This window comes from Bubalus bubalis, chromosome 3, assembly GCF_019923935.1.
Source record: "Bubalus bubalis isolate 160015118507 breed Murrah chromosome 3, NDDB_SH_1, whole genome shotgun sequence".
In the NCBI taxonomy this organism is placed as follows: domain Eukaryota; kingdom Metazoa; phylum Chordata; class Mammalia; order Artiodactyla; family Bovidae; genus Bubalus; species Bubalus bubalis.
Genome location: NC_059159.1, coordinates 45014504 through 45032935, shown reverse-complemented (window position 1 = coordinate 45032935; position 18432 = coordinate 45014504). Strand labels below are relative to the sequence as shown.

At 38.7% G+C, this 18432-nt stretch overlaps 2 protein-coding genes across 3 annotated transcripts in view; one reads left to right on the top strand and one right to left on the bottom strand.

Annotated features, from left to right (window-relative positions):
* Positions 1–7711, top strand: part of CRLF3 (cytokine receptor like factor 3) — a 41685-nt gene extending 33974 nt beyond the window's left edge. The window contains exons 7-8 of the mRNA XM_006059395.4: positions 5044–5156; positions 6248–7711. Coding sequence (XP_006059457.1) covers positions 5044–5156; positions 6248–6504 — 370 coding nt within the window. The 3' untranslated portion in view covers positions 6505–7711. The remainder of the gene's footprint in view (positions 1–5043; positions 5157–6247) is intronic.
* A 7211-nt stretch (positions 7712–14922) lies between these two features.
* SUZ12 (SUZ12 polycomb repressive complex 2 subunit) overlaps positions 14923–18432 on the bottom strand; it is a 39505-nt gene continuing 35995 nt past the window's right edge. For both annotated transcript variants that reach the window (XM_006059394.4, XM_025281041.3), the window contains one exon: positions 14923–17301. In XM_006059394.4, the coding sequence (XP_006059456.1) occupies positions 16956–17301 (346 nt within the window). In that variant the 3' untranslated portion in view covers positions 14923–16955. The remainder of the gene's footprint in view (positions 17302–18432) is intronic.

Genomic DNA, 18432 nt, shown 5'->3' with positions numbered 1-18432 from the left:
ATCTTGTGTTCCTCACATTCATCTCTCTCTATATATATATGTAGGTATATAATATATATATTTATCCATATAGTGTTCTGTGTGTTTTTGTTTTTTTGTTTTGATTTTAAAAAATACTTATTTTTATTTATTCAGTTGGCTGTGTCAGGTCTTAGTTGCAGCATGCAAAGTCTTAGCTGTGGCATGTGGGATCTAGTTTCCTGACCAGGGACTGAACCTGGGCCCCCTGCATTGGGAGCAGGAGTCCTAGTCACTGGACCACCAAGGAAGTCCCTGATTTGTGTGTTTTTAAAATCTTTATAAACATGATTTTTCAGATTCACAGAAGAATTGCAAGAATAGTACAAAGAATCCCCGAATAGCCTTCACCCAGATTCCCCAATACTACATTTGCTTTATCATTTTCTTTTTTCTCCCAAATCATTTTCAGTGAGTATTTCATAAAAAGAGATCATAAAAATCATAAAGTTAACATTGATACACTATTATCTAATCTATAGAGCTTACTAGATTTAGTTGTCCCAATTAACGTTCTTTGCGGAAAAGAAAAAGATCTTGGATCCTGTGTGATATTCATTTGTTATGTCCCTTTAGCCTCATTTATTTATTTACTCTTGGTTGTGCTGGGTCTTTGTCGCTTCGAGCAGCCTTTCTCATTGCAGAGAGCAGGGGCTCCCCTTGGTTTCGGTTCCCGGGCTTCTCGTTGCGATGGCTTCTCTCGTTGCTGAGCACAGGCTCTGGGTGCTCTCAGTTGCTCTGCAGCACGTGAGATCTTCCTGGACCAGGGATCGAACCCATGTCCCCTGCACTGGCAGGCAGATTCTTTCTTTCCTTTTTTGAGTTATTTATTCATTCTTGGCTGTGCTTGTTCTTCGTTGCTGTGGCACGCTTTCTCTGGTTGCAGGGTGCGGGGGCTGCTCTTCCCTGAGGTGCCTGCGCCTCTCATTGCAGTAGCTTGTCGAGCGGAGCACAGGCTCTAGGCTCACGGGCTTCGACAGTTGCGGCGCTTGGGCTCAGTAGTCGTGGTGCAGGGGCTTAGCTGCTCAGAGGCATGTAGAGTCTTCCCATACCGGGGACTGAACCCATGTCACCTGTGTTGGCATGCAGATTCTTATGCACTGGGCCACCAGGGAAGTCTCTCTTTAGTGTCTATTAATCTGGAACAGTTTCTCTGTCTCTTTTCAATTGTATGATATTGGCATTTTTTAAGAGCACAGGTCAGTTATTTTATAGACAATCCCTCATTTTGGGTTTTTCTGGTATTTCCTAAATGTTAAGATTCAGGTTGTGTATCTTTAGCGGGAACATTATAGAAGTAATGTTGTGTTCCTCTCAGTGCCTTGAGTTCTTTTGGATATATGCCCAGGAGTAGGGTTGCTGGATCATGTGCTGGCTCTATTTTTAGATTTGTGAGGAACCTCCATTCTGTTTTACAGAGTAGCTGGACCAATTGACATTCTCACCAACAGTGCTAGTCCTTTATTTAGGATTTTTACATCTGTAGTCAGTCATCAGAGTTGTTGGCCTGAAGTTTTCTTTTCTTGCAGTGTTTTTCTCTGACTTTGGTTTCAGGATAATTTTAACCTTGTAAGTTTGGAAATGTCGACCAAAAAAAAACAAAATTGCACAACATGAGAATTGCAAAATAAGTTTTATTTGAGGCAAAATGAGGACTATAGCCTGGGAAATAGCATTTCAGGTAGCTCCGAGAAACTGCTCGAAAGAGGCAGCGGGGAAAGGTCAGTGTGTATGATTTTGGTGAAAGGGGAATACATGCAATCAAGCGCTTTTTTTTTTTTTTTTTTTTTTTGGCAGAAGGTTTCTGCTAGTCAGGAAGAACAGTCATCATTGTAAAGGATTTTAGTGCTTTTCTAGATACGAGGAGATACAAGAATTGGGCTCATAAAATCTGCTTCTGAAAGTATCTAATTGCCTGAAGACCTGTCCTGCCAGTTTTCCCCAGCACAGCGTGCCTCGTTCCTGCTCTCCTCCCTGAACCCCTTTCACGGGTGTTGAAAATCAGCAGCTGCAGCAGCACATGATTTAACTCCTTGTAGAGGTAGATGGCAACTGCCCTTGACAAGTGCCAGTTTGTAGTTGACTATTCCTTCCTCTTTAGTGTTTTTGAAGACTTTAAGAAGGATTGTATTTACTGTTTAATCATTTGGTAGAATTCACCAGTGAGGCTCTTTGGTCCAGGGCTGTGGTTTACTGATAGTCTTGGTACATTTTTGATTACTGATCCAGTCTCCTTTCTAGTTATAAGTCTGTTCAGATTTGCTGTGTGTTTATGATTCATTCTTGGTAGGTTGTATATTTGTAGAAATTTACCCATTTCTTCTAAATTATCCAATTTCTTGGTATATTTTGTTCATGAGTTTCTTATAATCTGTTCAGTTTCTATGGTATCAGTTGTAATGTCTCCTCTTTCATTTCTGAAATGAAATGTATCTTATCTTTCTTTATCTTAGTTAATCTAGCTGAATCTGTCAACTTTGTCAATCATTTCAGAAAAACAACTCTTAAGTTTTGTTGATGTTTTTCTGTTGTTTTTCTAGTCTCTATATTGTTTGTTCCTGCTCTAATATGTTATTATTTCCTTTCTTCTCCTAACTTAAGTCTTAGTTCTTTTTTGTTCTTTGAGGTATAAGTTGTTTTCTGATATTTTAAAAAATTTTTATTTAAATTTTTTGGAAATTGGATTTTGAAAAAAAAAACACAAACTCTTTTTTGGTTGCCCCACATGGTATGTGGGGTGTTCATACCCTGACCAGGGATCGAGCCCATGTCCCCTGCTTTGGAAATGAGAGGCTTTAACCACTGAACCAGCAGGGAAGTCCCTGGTATCTTTTTAGATGTATGTGTCTGTCAACTTTGCTCTTCAGTGCTTTTGCTGCATCCTATATGTTTTGGTTTTGTTTTCATTTGTATCAGGACATTTTCTAATTTTCGTTTTGACTTTGTCTTTGATCCGTTTGCTGTTCAAAAGTTGGTTAATTTCCACATATTCGTGAGCTTTCTAGTTTCCCTTCTGCCATTAATTTATAGTTTCATTCCGTTGTGGTCAGAAAATAAACACAGTGTAATTTCAGTCTTCCTGAATTTGGTGTGACTTATTTTGTGACCTACCGTGTGCTGTATCCTGGAGAACGTTCCTTGTACGCTTGAGAAGAATGTATATTCTGCTTCTTTTGGGAGGAGTGTCCGTATCATTTATGGTGTTACTCAGATCCCCTACTCCTTACTGATCTTCTGTCTGGATGCTCTATCCACTATTGAAGTAGAGTATTGAAATCTCCTTCTATTATTGTGTAACTGTTTTCCCCTTCAGTTCTGTCCTTTTTTGCAGCTTATATTTAAGTGCTCTGATGTTGGGTGCATATATATTTATAATTGTTCTATCTTCCTGATAAGTGGACTTCCCTTGAGTTTGTGTGTGCAGTTTCTCAATTAGAGCCGTGCTGGCTTTTCAGGCGCTCGTAATCTCTTGCTCCCTCTGGTGCCAGTTTGTGGTACTGCACGTCCTGCAGCCACAGAGTGCCTTCACTCCCTTGGACCCAGTGGCCCCCAGACATCCAGAGTATGCTGGCTCCCGACAAGGGAATGAGACAGATACCATTCCCTTGAGCTGTCCTGTGGAAAGATAGCACACCAGAAGGATGTCTTCGTCTTCTCCCTCCCTGCAGCACTGGCTGCAGGCTGCCACCCCTCACTTTTCTTGGCAGCATTCAGGCATCCATGCTATGCCAGTTCCTTCAGTGCACCAAATGAGACATGACAGAAACCAGTCCTCTGGGAAACCCTCCAAGGAGCTGGAATGTTGGATGTACACTCCACTCCTGTGTGTCTTTTCTGAAGGAAAAGTCAGGAGCTGGGCTGTTCTTGCCTGGTTCCGAGCTGTGGTAGCTTGGAAGAGGGGTTGACATGAGGCAAGTGAAATTACTCTTCTTACCCAGTTCAGTGCAGCTGTTCTCAGCTGTGTGCTCCTTTGGGACTTTTTAACTGAATTCTGGAACTCTCCTAAAGGTATTTTGGTCTGTATATCATTTAGAAAGTGTGTTTCCCTGTGGTAGAATGAGTCCTAGGGCTTAACTATGCTGTCGTATGGCTGGCGTCATTGTCCTCCTTCTTTATACTGCTGGTTTAGAACTGAAATGACTTCAGAAACCCACCCACGTGTTTATTATGGACTCCATGTTTGCCACCTTACAAGGAAAGACATCTTGAGGCCACTCTGGGTATCAGTAACCACGTCTTCCCTCAAAAGCTACGTGCTGCCCCTCGCTCATTTTTCTTTTTCTGTCCTTGCAAAGTCTAGCTTTCTGGAATGGAGAGAAAGATGACCCCGGTCATAGGGATGTGGGTTGATCTTTATATCTAAGTACATGATGACATGTTGTTTGAGACTTAGACGCAAAAGGAAATGCTTCAACTTACTATGTATGAAGTTCTCCAGCCAGAATATGTCCATAAACCATATTATCCTCTGTTTTAAAAGAGGGATAATGTCTATTTTTAAATGCTTGGTAAACAGTAGTCATTGCATAGACTCTCCTAATAAAAGTTTACGTGATGATCACATTCGTTATAATAGCAAATATGACACATTTTCTGTATGTCTAGAACCAGAACATAGAGCTGAAATATGCTGTCATAGCCTTAAACAGGTAACATGGACTCTGAAGTCAGAATGCCTGAGTTCGTGTCCTAGCTCCACCACTCAGCTCAGTGATCAGATCAGTTTAATTTCCCTTTTTTTAAACCTTATTTTTTCTTTTGTGTCTGAGTTTACTCATGTATAAACTGGGTATGATAATAACAGCGCCTACATCATGGATTGTTAAAAACGAACTGAATGAGAAGATTTATAGGTAAGATATACAGACACAACGTTTTCAGAACAGGACCTGGAATTTAAGAAGTGCTAAATTATTGTTAGCTATTCTTAAGAGTAATCGTGATGAGATTGCTCTTGTTATGCTTAGCAACTAGTAGAGATCACATTAAAAAAATATTTAAAAGATTTTTCTGCCCCGTTGACAGAGTTGAAACTGTGGGACAACCAGACAGAAGAGACAGTATAGGAGTGTGTGCAGAAAAACAGAATGGATATGACTCCCTGCAGCGGGATCAAGCAGTATGCATTAGTACAAATGGTAAGTAAGGAGGAAATAACTGCCATTCTCTTTGAAATGTATAATTTACTATAGTAAGATTTGAATCAGTCTCAGTATCACACGTTTATACCAGAAGATGAAAAAATTTAGGTCTTAATGACGTATCTATGTGACTGCTTCATACCAGGCATTATTCTATACCCTTTAAAAATAATACCTTATTTAATCTTTAACACCTTTTTGAAGTGAGGAGTAGCATTATATCCATTTTGCAGTTGATGAAAAGGGCTTCCTAGGTGGCTCAGTGGTAAAGAATCTGCCTGACAATGCTGGAGATGCAGGTTCGATCCCTGGGTTGGGAAGATTCCCTGGAGGCGGAAATGGCAACCCACTCCAAGTATTCTTGCCTGGGAAGTTCCATGGACAGAGGAGCCTGGTGGGCTACAGTCCATGGTGTCGCAGAGAGCTGGCAAGGAGCACGCATAGCACTGAGTGGGCACACAGCACACGTAGATAAGAAAAGCCACAGAGAAGCCGTGGCTGAAGTGGCTGGCCCAAAATCACTTGGTTTGGAGGTGACTGAGCTGAGATTTTTTGCCAGGCAGTTTACTCCTGGATTCCGTGTGCCTAAGTCATCTGAATTCAACATAGAGGAGATAAATTCAGCATAGGTTAGGGAAATGAGGATAGTTTACATCTATAGTGTTTTTTGGTCCCTTATTTCACAGTGATCACACTTAAAAATCACTACCAAGATGTGTTAATATTTTATGGTGTGGGTCAAACAGTCGGTAGACAGGATCCTTGTATATTCCATGTGAAACAGTCCTGCTGTTCCACAGAAAGTAATTTTATAATGGAGATGCCATCCATGTAGGAAACTCATGGTCTCTTTTAAAAGAGTGGAACCCTGGACCAGAAGCCTAAAACATTATTAAAGCTTTAACTTTTCCTTCTGCCTTGGGAATGTGGGGTTAATGAACATATTTAACTGCATTATCTTTGACCAGTTGGCATTCCAAAATGTTTTCTTTAATTAGGGAATTAGCTGCATTACCAATAATCTAGCATCTTGTTTCCATTTTTAGTTGTTGCTCACATGTGAATGACTCTTTACCTTAACATTTTAGGTGCAGTTTTTGTAAATGGAAAAGAAATGACTAATCAGTTGCCCGCAGTTACTTCTGGGTCCACTGTCACATTTGACATTGAAGCTGTGACTCTAGGATCCACCAATAATAACGAAGGCGGAAACTTCAAGCTTCGAGTGACTATTAGCTCAAATAACAGAGAAGTGGTGTTTGATTGGTTACTCGATCAGTCTTGTGGTTCTCTTTACTTTGGATGCTCATTTTTCTATCCTGGGTGGAAAGTGCTGGTGTTCTAGGTTTGCCGATGATTGGCTTTGGGTGTGCAGGGGTTTCACATAGCTTTCCTCTCAGCCCAGTTGTCATTGGTTTAAAAAATGGTTAGATTCATCTCTCAGTTAAGCCATTAGAAACAGAAATTATTTACGGGATATCTTTTGGACTATCTCAGCAATAAGAGGCGTGAATATGGTGGACAAAACCGTCGCAATGCAGTCCATTTTATTTTTTAGCATAGTGTTAATTGGAATATGACATCACAGTAAAAATCAAACTGGCTTTTAAAGTATGAGGAGATACAGAAAGCCCTATGAACCCTTCCACTGTACTTCTAAAGTTGGTTGTAAGAACAGAAAAATGCAACATAACATCATTTTTTATTAAGTCTCCGTCTTTTAAAGATCCAAGGCCATTTAAGACTTTAGAATGAAAAGCCAGGACTAGACCAGGCAGAATATGCCATAATGTATGCTGTGATGGACACTCCCTTGTGTGTTCTCCACAGGAGTGTTGCATATGCTCTTCATCTTCAGGGATTTGTAAGCAGTATTGAATTTTATCTCATGTTCAGTAATCTTTAAGTCCCAAAAGTGTGATAAGTTTTAAAAATTACTGAGCAAATGTCTACAATAGGCAAAGTGTTTTCTTTTGTTCTTTCCTTGCAGTTTCATTCCCAGTTAGGTTTGAGGGGTTTTACAGGGTAAAACTACTTACGGAAGTAGTATGCACAGCAGTGTTATTAATAGCTATGTCCCATGTATGAAATAGGCACCAGTGCATATCCAGCCTCAGTGACTTGCATGTTGCTCTTGGTAGGGTCTGAGTTGCAGTCCAGTTCATGAGTGGTCTTTTAGTGGACCAAACAAGTGTAGGCTAAATACTTGACCTATTTTTTGGGAAACAAATTTGTTTAAAATATTTATTTGAAGGACTTGGATGTAAACATGATTATCTTAACTTGCTATTTACCAGCCTAAGATCTTTTCTCTTTAATGTGAATTTTTTTTTTCCATTTTTAAGAGTTGAAAAGTGGAAAAGCAAGTTTGATATTTTTGTAAGGTAATTTATTGGGGGATTCCAGTTCCCTATTAGACAATCATGACCTTTTCCCGTTGCCTTTTTATATATAAGTAAGCTGTTTTTCACTTGTTTAGTGATTAGGAAGATGTGCTAGAATGTAGATGCCTCGTCCAACTATCTGAAACAAAAATAAAAAAGTAAAAGGTATGTGTGTGTATTTTTTTTTTCTTTCATGAGATTTAATTAATTCAGATTTAATCTTTTAAGTAGAGGGAGAAAAGTCATCTTCACTTTTAACTGTGTATGTGTGTGTGTGTGTGTATATATATATATAAAATAGTAATAAATAAGTTATGTACACATAAAAGAGGTATATTGGCAAGACTGTACTCCTTCCAGAGGGTCTAGGGGAGAAGCCTTGGAGCTACTGGTGGCCACAGGCATTGTAACGACAGTCTGTGTCTCTGTCTTCCCATGGCCTTCTCCCTCGGGCTTTTTTTTTTTACCCCCAACTGCCCTGTGAGGCTTGCAGGATCTTAGTTCCCCAACCAGGGATTGAACCCAGGCCCATGGCAGTGAAAACACCAAGTCCTAACCACTGGACCTCGAGGGAGTTCCCTCCTTTTGTCTCTTATAAGGACATTTGTCTTAGATTTAGTACCCACTCAAATAATCCAGGATGATCTCATCTCCAAGTCTTGAATTTACTTATAGCTGCAAAGACCCTTTTTCCAAATAAAATTGCTGTCATAGGTTCTGATGTGGACAAGTCTTTTTGTGGGCCCCCACCATTCAACATGGATGATGGTGTTTGGCTGGAGTGGTTGTTGGCCATCAGTTTGTCTTGCTAGGCTGCCCCTTTCCTGGTCCCTTGGCTGCAGAGAGCAGGTTTTTGTTGGGGCTTTTTTGCCTGTCAACATTTCCATGTTGCTGGCATCTTTTGCCCCCAGGTCTGGGATACACAACAAAAACCTTAAGAAGGCACGGTATGGAGTTCCTTGAGTTTTGAGGTGCTTGGTCGTCTGTCAGTCTTCTTGTGTTTGTTTTATTATATTTTTCCCCATAGTTTTTAGTTTTCCTCAGCAGGAGGAGTGGGAAAATTATGCTACTCCCATCTTCTCAGAAGCATAAATTCTGAAGCTATATAATAGATTTTAATATCAAAACAAAAATAAAAGAGTAAGTAGGGATGAAGGATAAATACATCTCTTCGGAGGGCTTTCCCTGTAGAGGGGAGCAGAGTAAGCATCTAGCTCCTTGATTAAATATGGAAGATTTAGTTCAAGGAGTGAAATTTATTCCGTTATTGACAACAAACTATTGTGACAACTGCTGACAGTAACGCACTCACTGAGGCATCTCCTAAACAGGTTCAGACCTTCCCACACGTGCATGAAGCAACCAGTGTCGGCTCCACTCAGTGTCCTGTCTTTCTCTCTCTCAGATTATTCCTTAACCTTAGTGGAGCACTTCCTCCATTTGCTGAGAAAGAGTGCCCAAGAGGTAAATTTTTTGAGATAGCTGAAAATCTCTTTATTCAATCCTACCTTTGACTGTGACTCATAAAGAATTCTAGGTTGGCGATCATTCCCTCTCAGAATTTGAATGCACTGCTCTGTGGTCTCCCAGGAAAACTAATGCCCTTCTGGTGCCTGTTCATTTGTATGTTGTATGTTTTTCCTCTTTGGAAAACTGTAGTATCTTCTCTTTATTCCAGCGGTCCCCTTCCTTTTTGGCATCAGGGACTGGTTTCACGGAAGACAATTTTTCACGGACTGTTGCGGGCAGTGGTTTTGAGATGATTCAAGCACGTTGTATTTTCTGTGCACTTTATTTCTACTATTCCACAAGCTGCACCTCAGATCATCATGTATTAGATCCCAGAGGTTGGGGACCCCTGCTTTGTTCTGTCTTCCTAGTTTGGTTTTGGTATAACACTCAGCTACGTAGCTCATTTGACAGCTGACCCTGTAGGTATATGAGTTTCTAATACCTGCTATAAACCCACTAGATTATAAGTTCCTTGAGTTTTTGTATCTTCTATAGCAAGTTATTCTCAACCCTGGCCTCACATTAGAATTTCCTGGAGAGCTTTTAAAAAAAGCAGAAATTCTGATTCAATTGGTATTAGTGGAGCTCACATTTTTTAAGAAATGAAATTATTATTATGAAGGCAGATTTTGGAGTAACCACTCCAAAGTAAAAGTCCAGTCTCCATGGTGATTTTTTTTTTGGTAAATCTAAATTTGTTCTCTTTGGAAGAATAAAGGATTTATTCTGAAATTTAAGTTTCTTGCTCTTTTTATACTGTGTCCGTCTGTAAAATTAAAGTGACAGTAGATGTCAGGTTTGCTGGGTTTGTTTGTAAATCCTGACAAAATGCCAAAAATTTTTTGAATATATATTACAGGTCTATGAAATCCAAAAGTCTGGGATGTACTTCCTACCCAACATTTCCTGATATGTGGGTATCTGATAAGTACTTCTGAACTAAGAACAGTACTTTTCTTCTTAAAAGACAAAAACCATATTCGGCAAAATTAATCTCTCACAAAAGACTTTCTTTCATGGAATTTAATGTTGATCAAATGAAGTGACCTTTCTGTCACTTCTATTTATTAGTCTTACCTAAGGCAGTGTTAGAAAGCTTGCAGTTCTGTAGAAAATTAAGACTTTGTTAATGTAATCTCAGAAGACTTCTCCAGGGTCTTAAAATATATAGCTTGTGGAAGGAGCAAGCGTGTGATTTTTCCTCAGCTGTGGGAGCTGAGGATTGAAGTTGACAAAACTGTAAGGTTGTAGGGAAGGAAATAGTGATGTTAACCAAGAGCAGGTTACTGTCTAGATCCCTTGTTGAAGGAGGCACTTTTTTTTGTGAGGCCGGGGGCGGGGGGCGGGGGGGAGGGTCTATTGCTATAGTTGTGACTTTTTAAATGTATTTTTAATTGGAGGATAATTGCTTTCCAAGTTTGTGTTGGTTTCTGCCATATATTAACGTGAATCAGCCGTGGGTATACATATGTCCCCTCCCTCTTGAATCCCTCCCTCCCACCTCCCAGCCTATTGAAGGAGGGATTTTGATCCCATTTTACAGTTGAAGAAACAAACTCAGTGTTGTCAAGTAACTGAGTTTTGGAGCTGCAAAGTTGCAGCTCCAAAATGCCCTGGAGTTGGCATTCAAATCTAGGCCTGTGTACTCTCAGTTCTTCTGCCACGCTCCTCTGTGTCCACACTGCCCTATGTCCCTGGGGCACCAATTTGAGATGAGACGTTTAGCTTACTAACCTGGCTTACTAAAACATGAACGAATGTCACCCTCTCTGGAATTCAAGATTCACGAGGACAGAACAATGTCTGGCTTCTTCATCTTTGTATCCTCACACTTAACTAAGGCAAAGGCCATTATAGGTGTCCAGGAAGTATCTAAGGAATAAATAAGGCTCCATGAGCCTAATTAATGGCATGGCAACCGTGGTCCTTTCCCTTCAGGGCCTCACAGAAGAGCCAGTTCCCCGCTTTCCCCAAATAAGAGAAATAGGATCATTTGGACAGAATCCACTCAGAAGAAAATCTTAGTTGAATTAGTGAATAAGGGAGTTAAGATTTGTTGGACCCCCGTTACATTCTAGGTCCTTGTTCTAGGTGATTCATAGGTTTGTCTCAAAATAGAAAAAGCTTTCATTCTGTGACCTGTGTAGCTTCACCGCTTCTCTGGAGTAATGAGCAGTAAGTCTAGCAAAGAGGTGCATGGTTGTTAGGAGAAAGAAGTGACCTTAGTTTTGATCCATGAGAACTGGGAGAATCCTTGAAACATGAGTCTTACTCAGCTCATTCCCAGTACTTGGGATAAGCCCCGGCACATGTCTACAGATGAATGACTGAACGGCTGGAGTGGGAGTGTGCTACCAAAGAGGTAGAAGCTATTAGGGCTCTGAAAAGGGATGGAGTAGCATGGACAGAAATAGGATTCTAGGAGATGGTGTACCTGTAGGTGGCCACTGGTTAAGTTCTGCCATGTGGGTGGATAGGATGGTAGTCAGAAATGGGAAAAGACAACCGATGAAATACAGTAGTTTGGGAGATATACACCCTGTTCTCTAAAAGCAGCTTTATAATGTGATTCATCCATGTGACATTTAAGTAACAATCTTATGTTTTTCTAAGAATATACTTGAGTGAATTTTTACCTCTGTATAAAAACCACTTACACTTGTACAAATAGTACATAGAAACAGAAGGTGCTCCAGAAATTGGATTGTAGACTGTGTATGGAGAACAGGGTGCATGGTGTGTACCATGCTGTACTCTGGTACCCTACCTGGTTGGAGGGGAGACTGCATACATGAGAGGTGAAGACTGGAAAGATAGTGAATTCCAATAGGCAGGAAAAGTATGGTTTTTATGCTGTCAACAACTCAGTTCAGTTCAGTCGCTCAGTTGTGTCCGACTTTTTGTGACCCCATGGACTGCAGCACACCGGCTTCCCTGTCCACCACCAATTCCCGGAGTTTACTCAAACCCATGTCCATCACGTTGGTGATGCCATCCAACCATTTCATCCTCTTTTGTCCCCTTCTTCTCCTGCCTTCAATCTTTCCCAGAATCGGGGTCTTTTCCAGTCAGTCAGTTCTTTGCATCAGGTGGCCAAAGTATTGGAGTTTCAGCTTCAGCATCAGTCCTTCCAGTGAATATTCAGGACTGATTTCCTTTAGGATTGACTGGTTGGATCTCCTTGCAGTCCAAGGGACTCTCAAGAGTCTTCTCCAACACCACAGTTCAAAAGCATCAATTCTTCGGCTCTCAGCTTTCTTTATAGTTCAACTCTCACATCTGTACAGGACTACTGGAAAAACCATAGCTTTGACTAGATGGACCTTTTGTTGGTAAAGGAATGTCTCTGCTTTTTAATATGCTGTCTAGTTGGTCATAACTTTTCTTCCAAGGAGCAAGTGTCTTTTAATTTTATGGCTGCAGTCACCATCTGCAGTGATTTTGGAGCCCCCCAAAATAAAGTCTGACACTGTTTCCACTGTTTCCCCATGTATTTCCCATGAAGTGATGGGACCGGATGCCATGATCTTCGTTTTCTGAATGTTGAGCTTTAAGCCAACTTTTTCACTCGCCTCTTTCACTTTCATCAAGAGGCTCTTTAGTTCCTCTTCTCTTTCTGCCATAAGGGTGGTGTCATCTGTGTATCTGAGGTTACTGATATTTCTCCTTGCAATCTTGATTCCAGCCTGTGCTTCATCCAGCCCGTGCTTCATCCAGCCCAGCATTTTGCATGATGTCCTCTGCATATAAGTTAAATAAACAGGGTGACAGTATACAGCCTTGACGTACTCCTTTCCCCATTTGGAACCAGTCTGTTGTTCCATATCCAGTTCTAACTGTTGCTTCTTGACCTGCATACAGATTTCTCTGGTATTCCTTTCTCTTTAAGAATATTCCAGTTTGTTGTGATCTACACAGTCAACAACTGGGAACCATCAATGATCCATTTTAATATGGTACTGGTATAGTTAATAAAACATGTATCTCTGCTTTCTTTGGAGTGACATACTATTTAGATTAACAAAAAAAAATATAAATACAGCTTTCAGACTATTTTTTACAGCGCCTGTTTTACTTAATACCAATTGACTGTGTTCCAAATCCTTGTTAACAACTTATCCATTATACCTGGTTCCCAGTGAGAAACCATCCCTCTTTGTTTTTTCAGCTTTTTAAAATGTAAGAACTACGGAAAACAGGCAGTACATTTAGATTTGAAAACTGCACAGCAACAGCCTCCTTCCTACATGTCCTTTCACCCAGACATCTTTTCTGACAGCAGTTGCTTTTGTGTATCCATTTAGTCATATTCTTCACCCAAGCAAATATGGGCACATATTCTTTTCAAATCTTGTTAAAAATGGAAGTATTCTAGAAACTTTTCTGTACCTTTCTAATCTGCTCAACAGCGGTCAGTTTGTCAATTTACACGGGCCCCAGTTTATGTTGGATCAAATTCCTGAAGATAAAATTGTTGGGGCAAAGGTTAAACGCATTATGATTTTAATGGTAAGTACCAAATTATTCTGTAGAGGTTGTACTAGCTTATTTCCTCACCAGAAATGTCGTTGAGTACCCACTTCTCCATGTTTTACCCAACAGTATTATCAGCACTCTTTCATCTTTAGCAAGCTGAATCCACCTGTGTTCTTGATCTAATTCTTTCCTTTTCTGGCAATGTGTATCTTTGGTGTCCTCTGTGTCTTCCGTAGTCTGCAGGCTCAACCTTCCTATCCACTCTCCCCAATCTCTCTGCCTGTTTCCCTCTTTCGATGGCCATATTTCCCACGTATTCATGATAAACTTCCCCGACTCATTTTCCATTTATTAACAGCAAACTCCTCAAACTTGTTTTCTGTTATTTAACCCTTAAAGTTGCTGTTTTAAACTCATTTTCTGTTACAGGACAGCTTCCTTTATGAAACTCTACTTCCCTTGGCTTTGTCACTGCTGATTAGTTCATTTCTTCACATTGAAACACCATGATTACTTCTTGGGCACTTACTTCACAATGGGCAGAGTTCTGTTATTTAGTTGGGTATCTCACCTGGAGGACTCCCGCAGCATCCCTGTGCTTCTCCCTGTGGAGAGCTTCTTCCCTCCCAGATTCTTGGAGCCACGGCTCACCTATGACACAGACTGGTTTGTGTCATGTCTGTGCAGTTAATCTCCAAATACTTCTTACTGCCTGAAATCCAAATGCTTAGTTAGCATGGCATATAAGGCCTTCAGTTTATGTAACAAATATCTGAACACCAATGAAGACCATGAGTCACTACTAAGGCTAGTGAGACTGACTCAGCAGTCTAATGAAAAGGAAGCAGGTGCTTAAAGAAACACAGAGTGAGCTTTGGAACCAGAGGGGCGCTCAGCTCAAAGAATACACAACATGTGTACAGGCAAGCTATTTCTTGTAAATAAAGCAAGCACAGTGGAACTGTCAACACTTCGGTAACATTTTCCTCAATTCTTCTAAATTAATTTCAACTACTGACCTCACAGAATATAGTATTTTATTACATAATTGTTTTATTATTTGTGTCTCACTATATGGCTTTTTGAAAGCCAACATAAATCCTTTTTCATTCAAAAGAAAATTGAAAAAACCAAAGGTGAATCAGCATTAGGGCAATTAATATTGACATTACCCTAGACTATCAAATTTAAAATATTTTTTATGTGACAGTATGACACACTAGTTGCAACTGCTATTACCAGAACCGAAAGCAGGATTTCACATTAATTTTTCTCAACTTATTTGCTCTGATAGATATATATTTTTGGATATTTCCTATCTTAGCCAAGCCAAAATTTTTGTGCGTGTATTAACAATTCATAATATAATAAAAAACAAAACAGAATGCAGCTTTTATATTATTGAACTTTATGTACAAAATCATTTGATTTCAAATAAACATTTAATGTAAAAACAAACGTTCTTTTAAACTGATTTTTTTTTTACATCTACTGTACCATTCAAATGTTTTATCATCTTACATGATTTCTTCAAAATCTCTTATCAAGGGTACATATAGAAAAGCTTTTTTTTTATAAATAGAAACAAAGGGATTTTTTCAGCTTTTATTATAAGATGACATAAAAAGTTTACTCAACAGAAGTAATTTCATTACTATTTGGGGGAGGGAATCACCAACTTTTTGTGCAAACAATGCTAGCCTTCTTTTAAGCATTAAGAGCATAACTGCTTAAGAAATGACATAAGCAATAATTCTACACCTACATCTCCCCTAAAATAATCTATTTTTTTTTTTTTTTTACATATGTGCACAGCTTTAGCAAATTAAAGCCCGAGAGAAATGCTCGAAATCCACTATGCAGAGGCATAATCAGAGTTTACTGTAACTCATCATTTGGAGAGCTTACCAATCAAGGAGTCTGTAATGAAAGCTGCAGTTTCCCTCTTTCCTATTTTTTTTTAACACAAAAAAAATCAATGACTAGGAACTTAATACTGGATGACAAATCACATCCACACTATCAGTTAAATAGCCTCACAGTTAAACACATCTTAAAGACCAATCAAATCAGTATTTACATTTTATAAATTTCTGAAGACACCATTAGAAAGCTTATATATCCCTTCATTAAACAAAATAGGGAACTGCATCTGATGGTGGTGGAATGAAATTAAAAAAATTAAAAATACCGGTATTTACAGCAGCATTGATCCTTTATAAATAAAGAATATGAAAATGCAATTATCTTTAAGGATAATAAAAAATTGAGGTGATGTTACTCAACCACAGTGCTTGGAGTTGGACTAAAAATCTATTGGTGCTTGTTAATGTGCCAGTAGTGAAACCACTTTCTGTTGGAGAAAATCCAACTGTAAATATGTGCATGAGACACATATAACACAGGGCAAAACTGCTCACAACGATTCAAGTCAGCTTATCTGCATTGGATATTCTAATCATGAAACACATTACGAAGACATCCTTGCAAAGAAAAAAAAAAGTTACAACATTTTCTGGTTCATTTTTATAGAACATTTCCTCCCTCAAAAGTGGCATCTTAAAAATCTTAAACTCGTTCTTCCCTTGGTTTACAATCCTAATGAACAGATGTGGACAGCTGAATCTTTCCATGTGATTACCTAATTGGGAAAGAAGAAAAAAAAACAGCAAAATGTTCAAGTTTAAAACAATATACTGGGTGAGCAATGCACTAAAATTATCCACATAAAAACAAATGGATGGTCAGTGACCTTAGAAGCCAACATTGACATTTCACTGACAATGTGAAAAATTAACATGTTCTCAAACAGGCCTAAGATGAAGAAGTGCTATTTTTAAATTGTAAAATGAACTCCGATAATGTAAAATACCTTATGTTGTACTTTTGCATTCCAAATTGATAAATGATTTCAAAGTCAAGGATTAAGGTCTGATTGCAAACAGTACTGCAACATAATTTCACAAAAATCTTCAGTTTCTAAAAAAAGGAATCACATTCTAATTTTCCCTCCCCAAGACAATGTCTCACAATTACAAAGTAGAAAAACAGCCAGTCACAAATGCAAAAAAAAAAAAAAAAAAAACAAAAACCAACACATTATAAATAGGAAATACTTTCTAGATTATCAATTCAGTATATTTCATAAGACAATTGTTGAAGTTAAAAATACTTTAAGGTATTGCTTTTCATGCTTGAACTTGAGAATATTTTAATGACATCAATAAAACTGATATGCGGGTAATGCTGCATACTGAAGTGAAGTAGAACCCTGATTAAAAATATCCTTGTTGAAATCATTTACTTCATCTGACAGTGCCTGTTTGGAACCTATGATTAAAAACAAAAACAGAACCCTTCCTAGAGGCTGAATTCCCTAGAATGAAATTTCAGTGTTTGTCCATAATGTGGGGGTTAAGCCTTTTCAGAGTTTTTGTTTTTTGCTCTGTTTTGAAACCCCTGAGACACCATCTGTTTCCAAAGCTTTCTCTTTTGAGTTAATTTCACTAAATCCATTTGCTGTCCCATTTTGTTCTTCAGTGACTTCTTCATTTGCAGGGGAAGCAGATTCTCCTTTTTCTAATTTTTGTTGCATTTCACGGAGCTTGGTAACAGCTTTATCTATTGACATTATGCTAATAAGATTAAAGTCATGCATGCTGACTAGATGAAGCATGAAGTTTCGACATAAATTCTTCTTAATTATTTTCTGTCCATAGTTTTCTACAAACAGCATACAGGCATGATTCATTTGATTGTCAGCAATAAACCTATTTAATAAAAACACAAACACATCAACAACAATACAAAGTATTTCTGTCAAAGGCCACAGTGATAACTATTACAAGATAATAAGACTATACCTAGGTAAGTGATGATTTAACTAGCAAAACTATAGTGAATCTGAGATTCCATCACCTGAATAAACTTACCATGTTAGAAATTTAAAGAGGTTTAATTTAACCAGAGCTTAAACAGATGTCATTTCTGTTTTTCCTAATGAAATTAGGAAGTTAGCAGTTAAAAGTGTAAAATATTTTCTCTTGCCACTCCACTTTCATTAACTGTGTAACACTATTCTCTCAGTTTCCTATTTCAGAAGCAGTGTTTCTACACACTTTCAGTTAATGGTAAACTTTTGAAAAAATGAACATATCACAACAATTGTGGTATAGTGTGACTGTTTTGGTGGAAGACAAGGAATAAAATTTGAGAGAACCAAATTAAACCAAATAGGAGATGGATGTTCAATTACCCACTGCGACTCAAAACAGAATCTGTAAAATGTAAAAGCCTGATTGCAGATCTGAAAAAATACAAATAGTTTACCAACTACCTGCCACTTTGTAATGCCAGTTTATACTGAACCTAGTAGTTCTTATGCTGACAGATTTGGATCAGGAATTAAAATATAACTCAATTAAGTAATTTGACTAAAATTCTATCTTGAAACTGGCATATCAGGACAAAAGGAGAAAGAGATTTCAGCCAAGCCTCCACATACATATTTACTCATAACTGAGTTTTAATGACTAGACCAGAGATGAAGCAAACATTTTCTGTAAAAGGCTAAACACTAAGTATTTTAGGCTTTGCAAGGCCCATATGTATTTAGGCCCATATGTGGGCCTTCCAGATGGTGCTAGTGGTAAATAAAGACCTCCTGCCAACACAGGAGACATAAGAGACGCGAGTTTGATCCTTAGGTTGGAAAGATCCCCTGGAGGAAGACACGGCAACCCACACCAGTATTCTTGCCTGGAGAATCCCATGGACAGAGGAGCCTGGTGGGCTACAGTCCATAGAGTCACAAAGAGTTGGACACGACTCAAACGATTTAGCAAGCCATATGTAATCTCTATTGTCTTCCTCTTTAATTTTTTTTACAACCCACTAAAAAT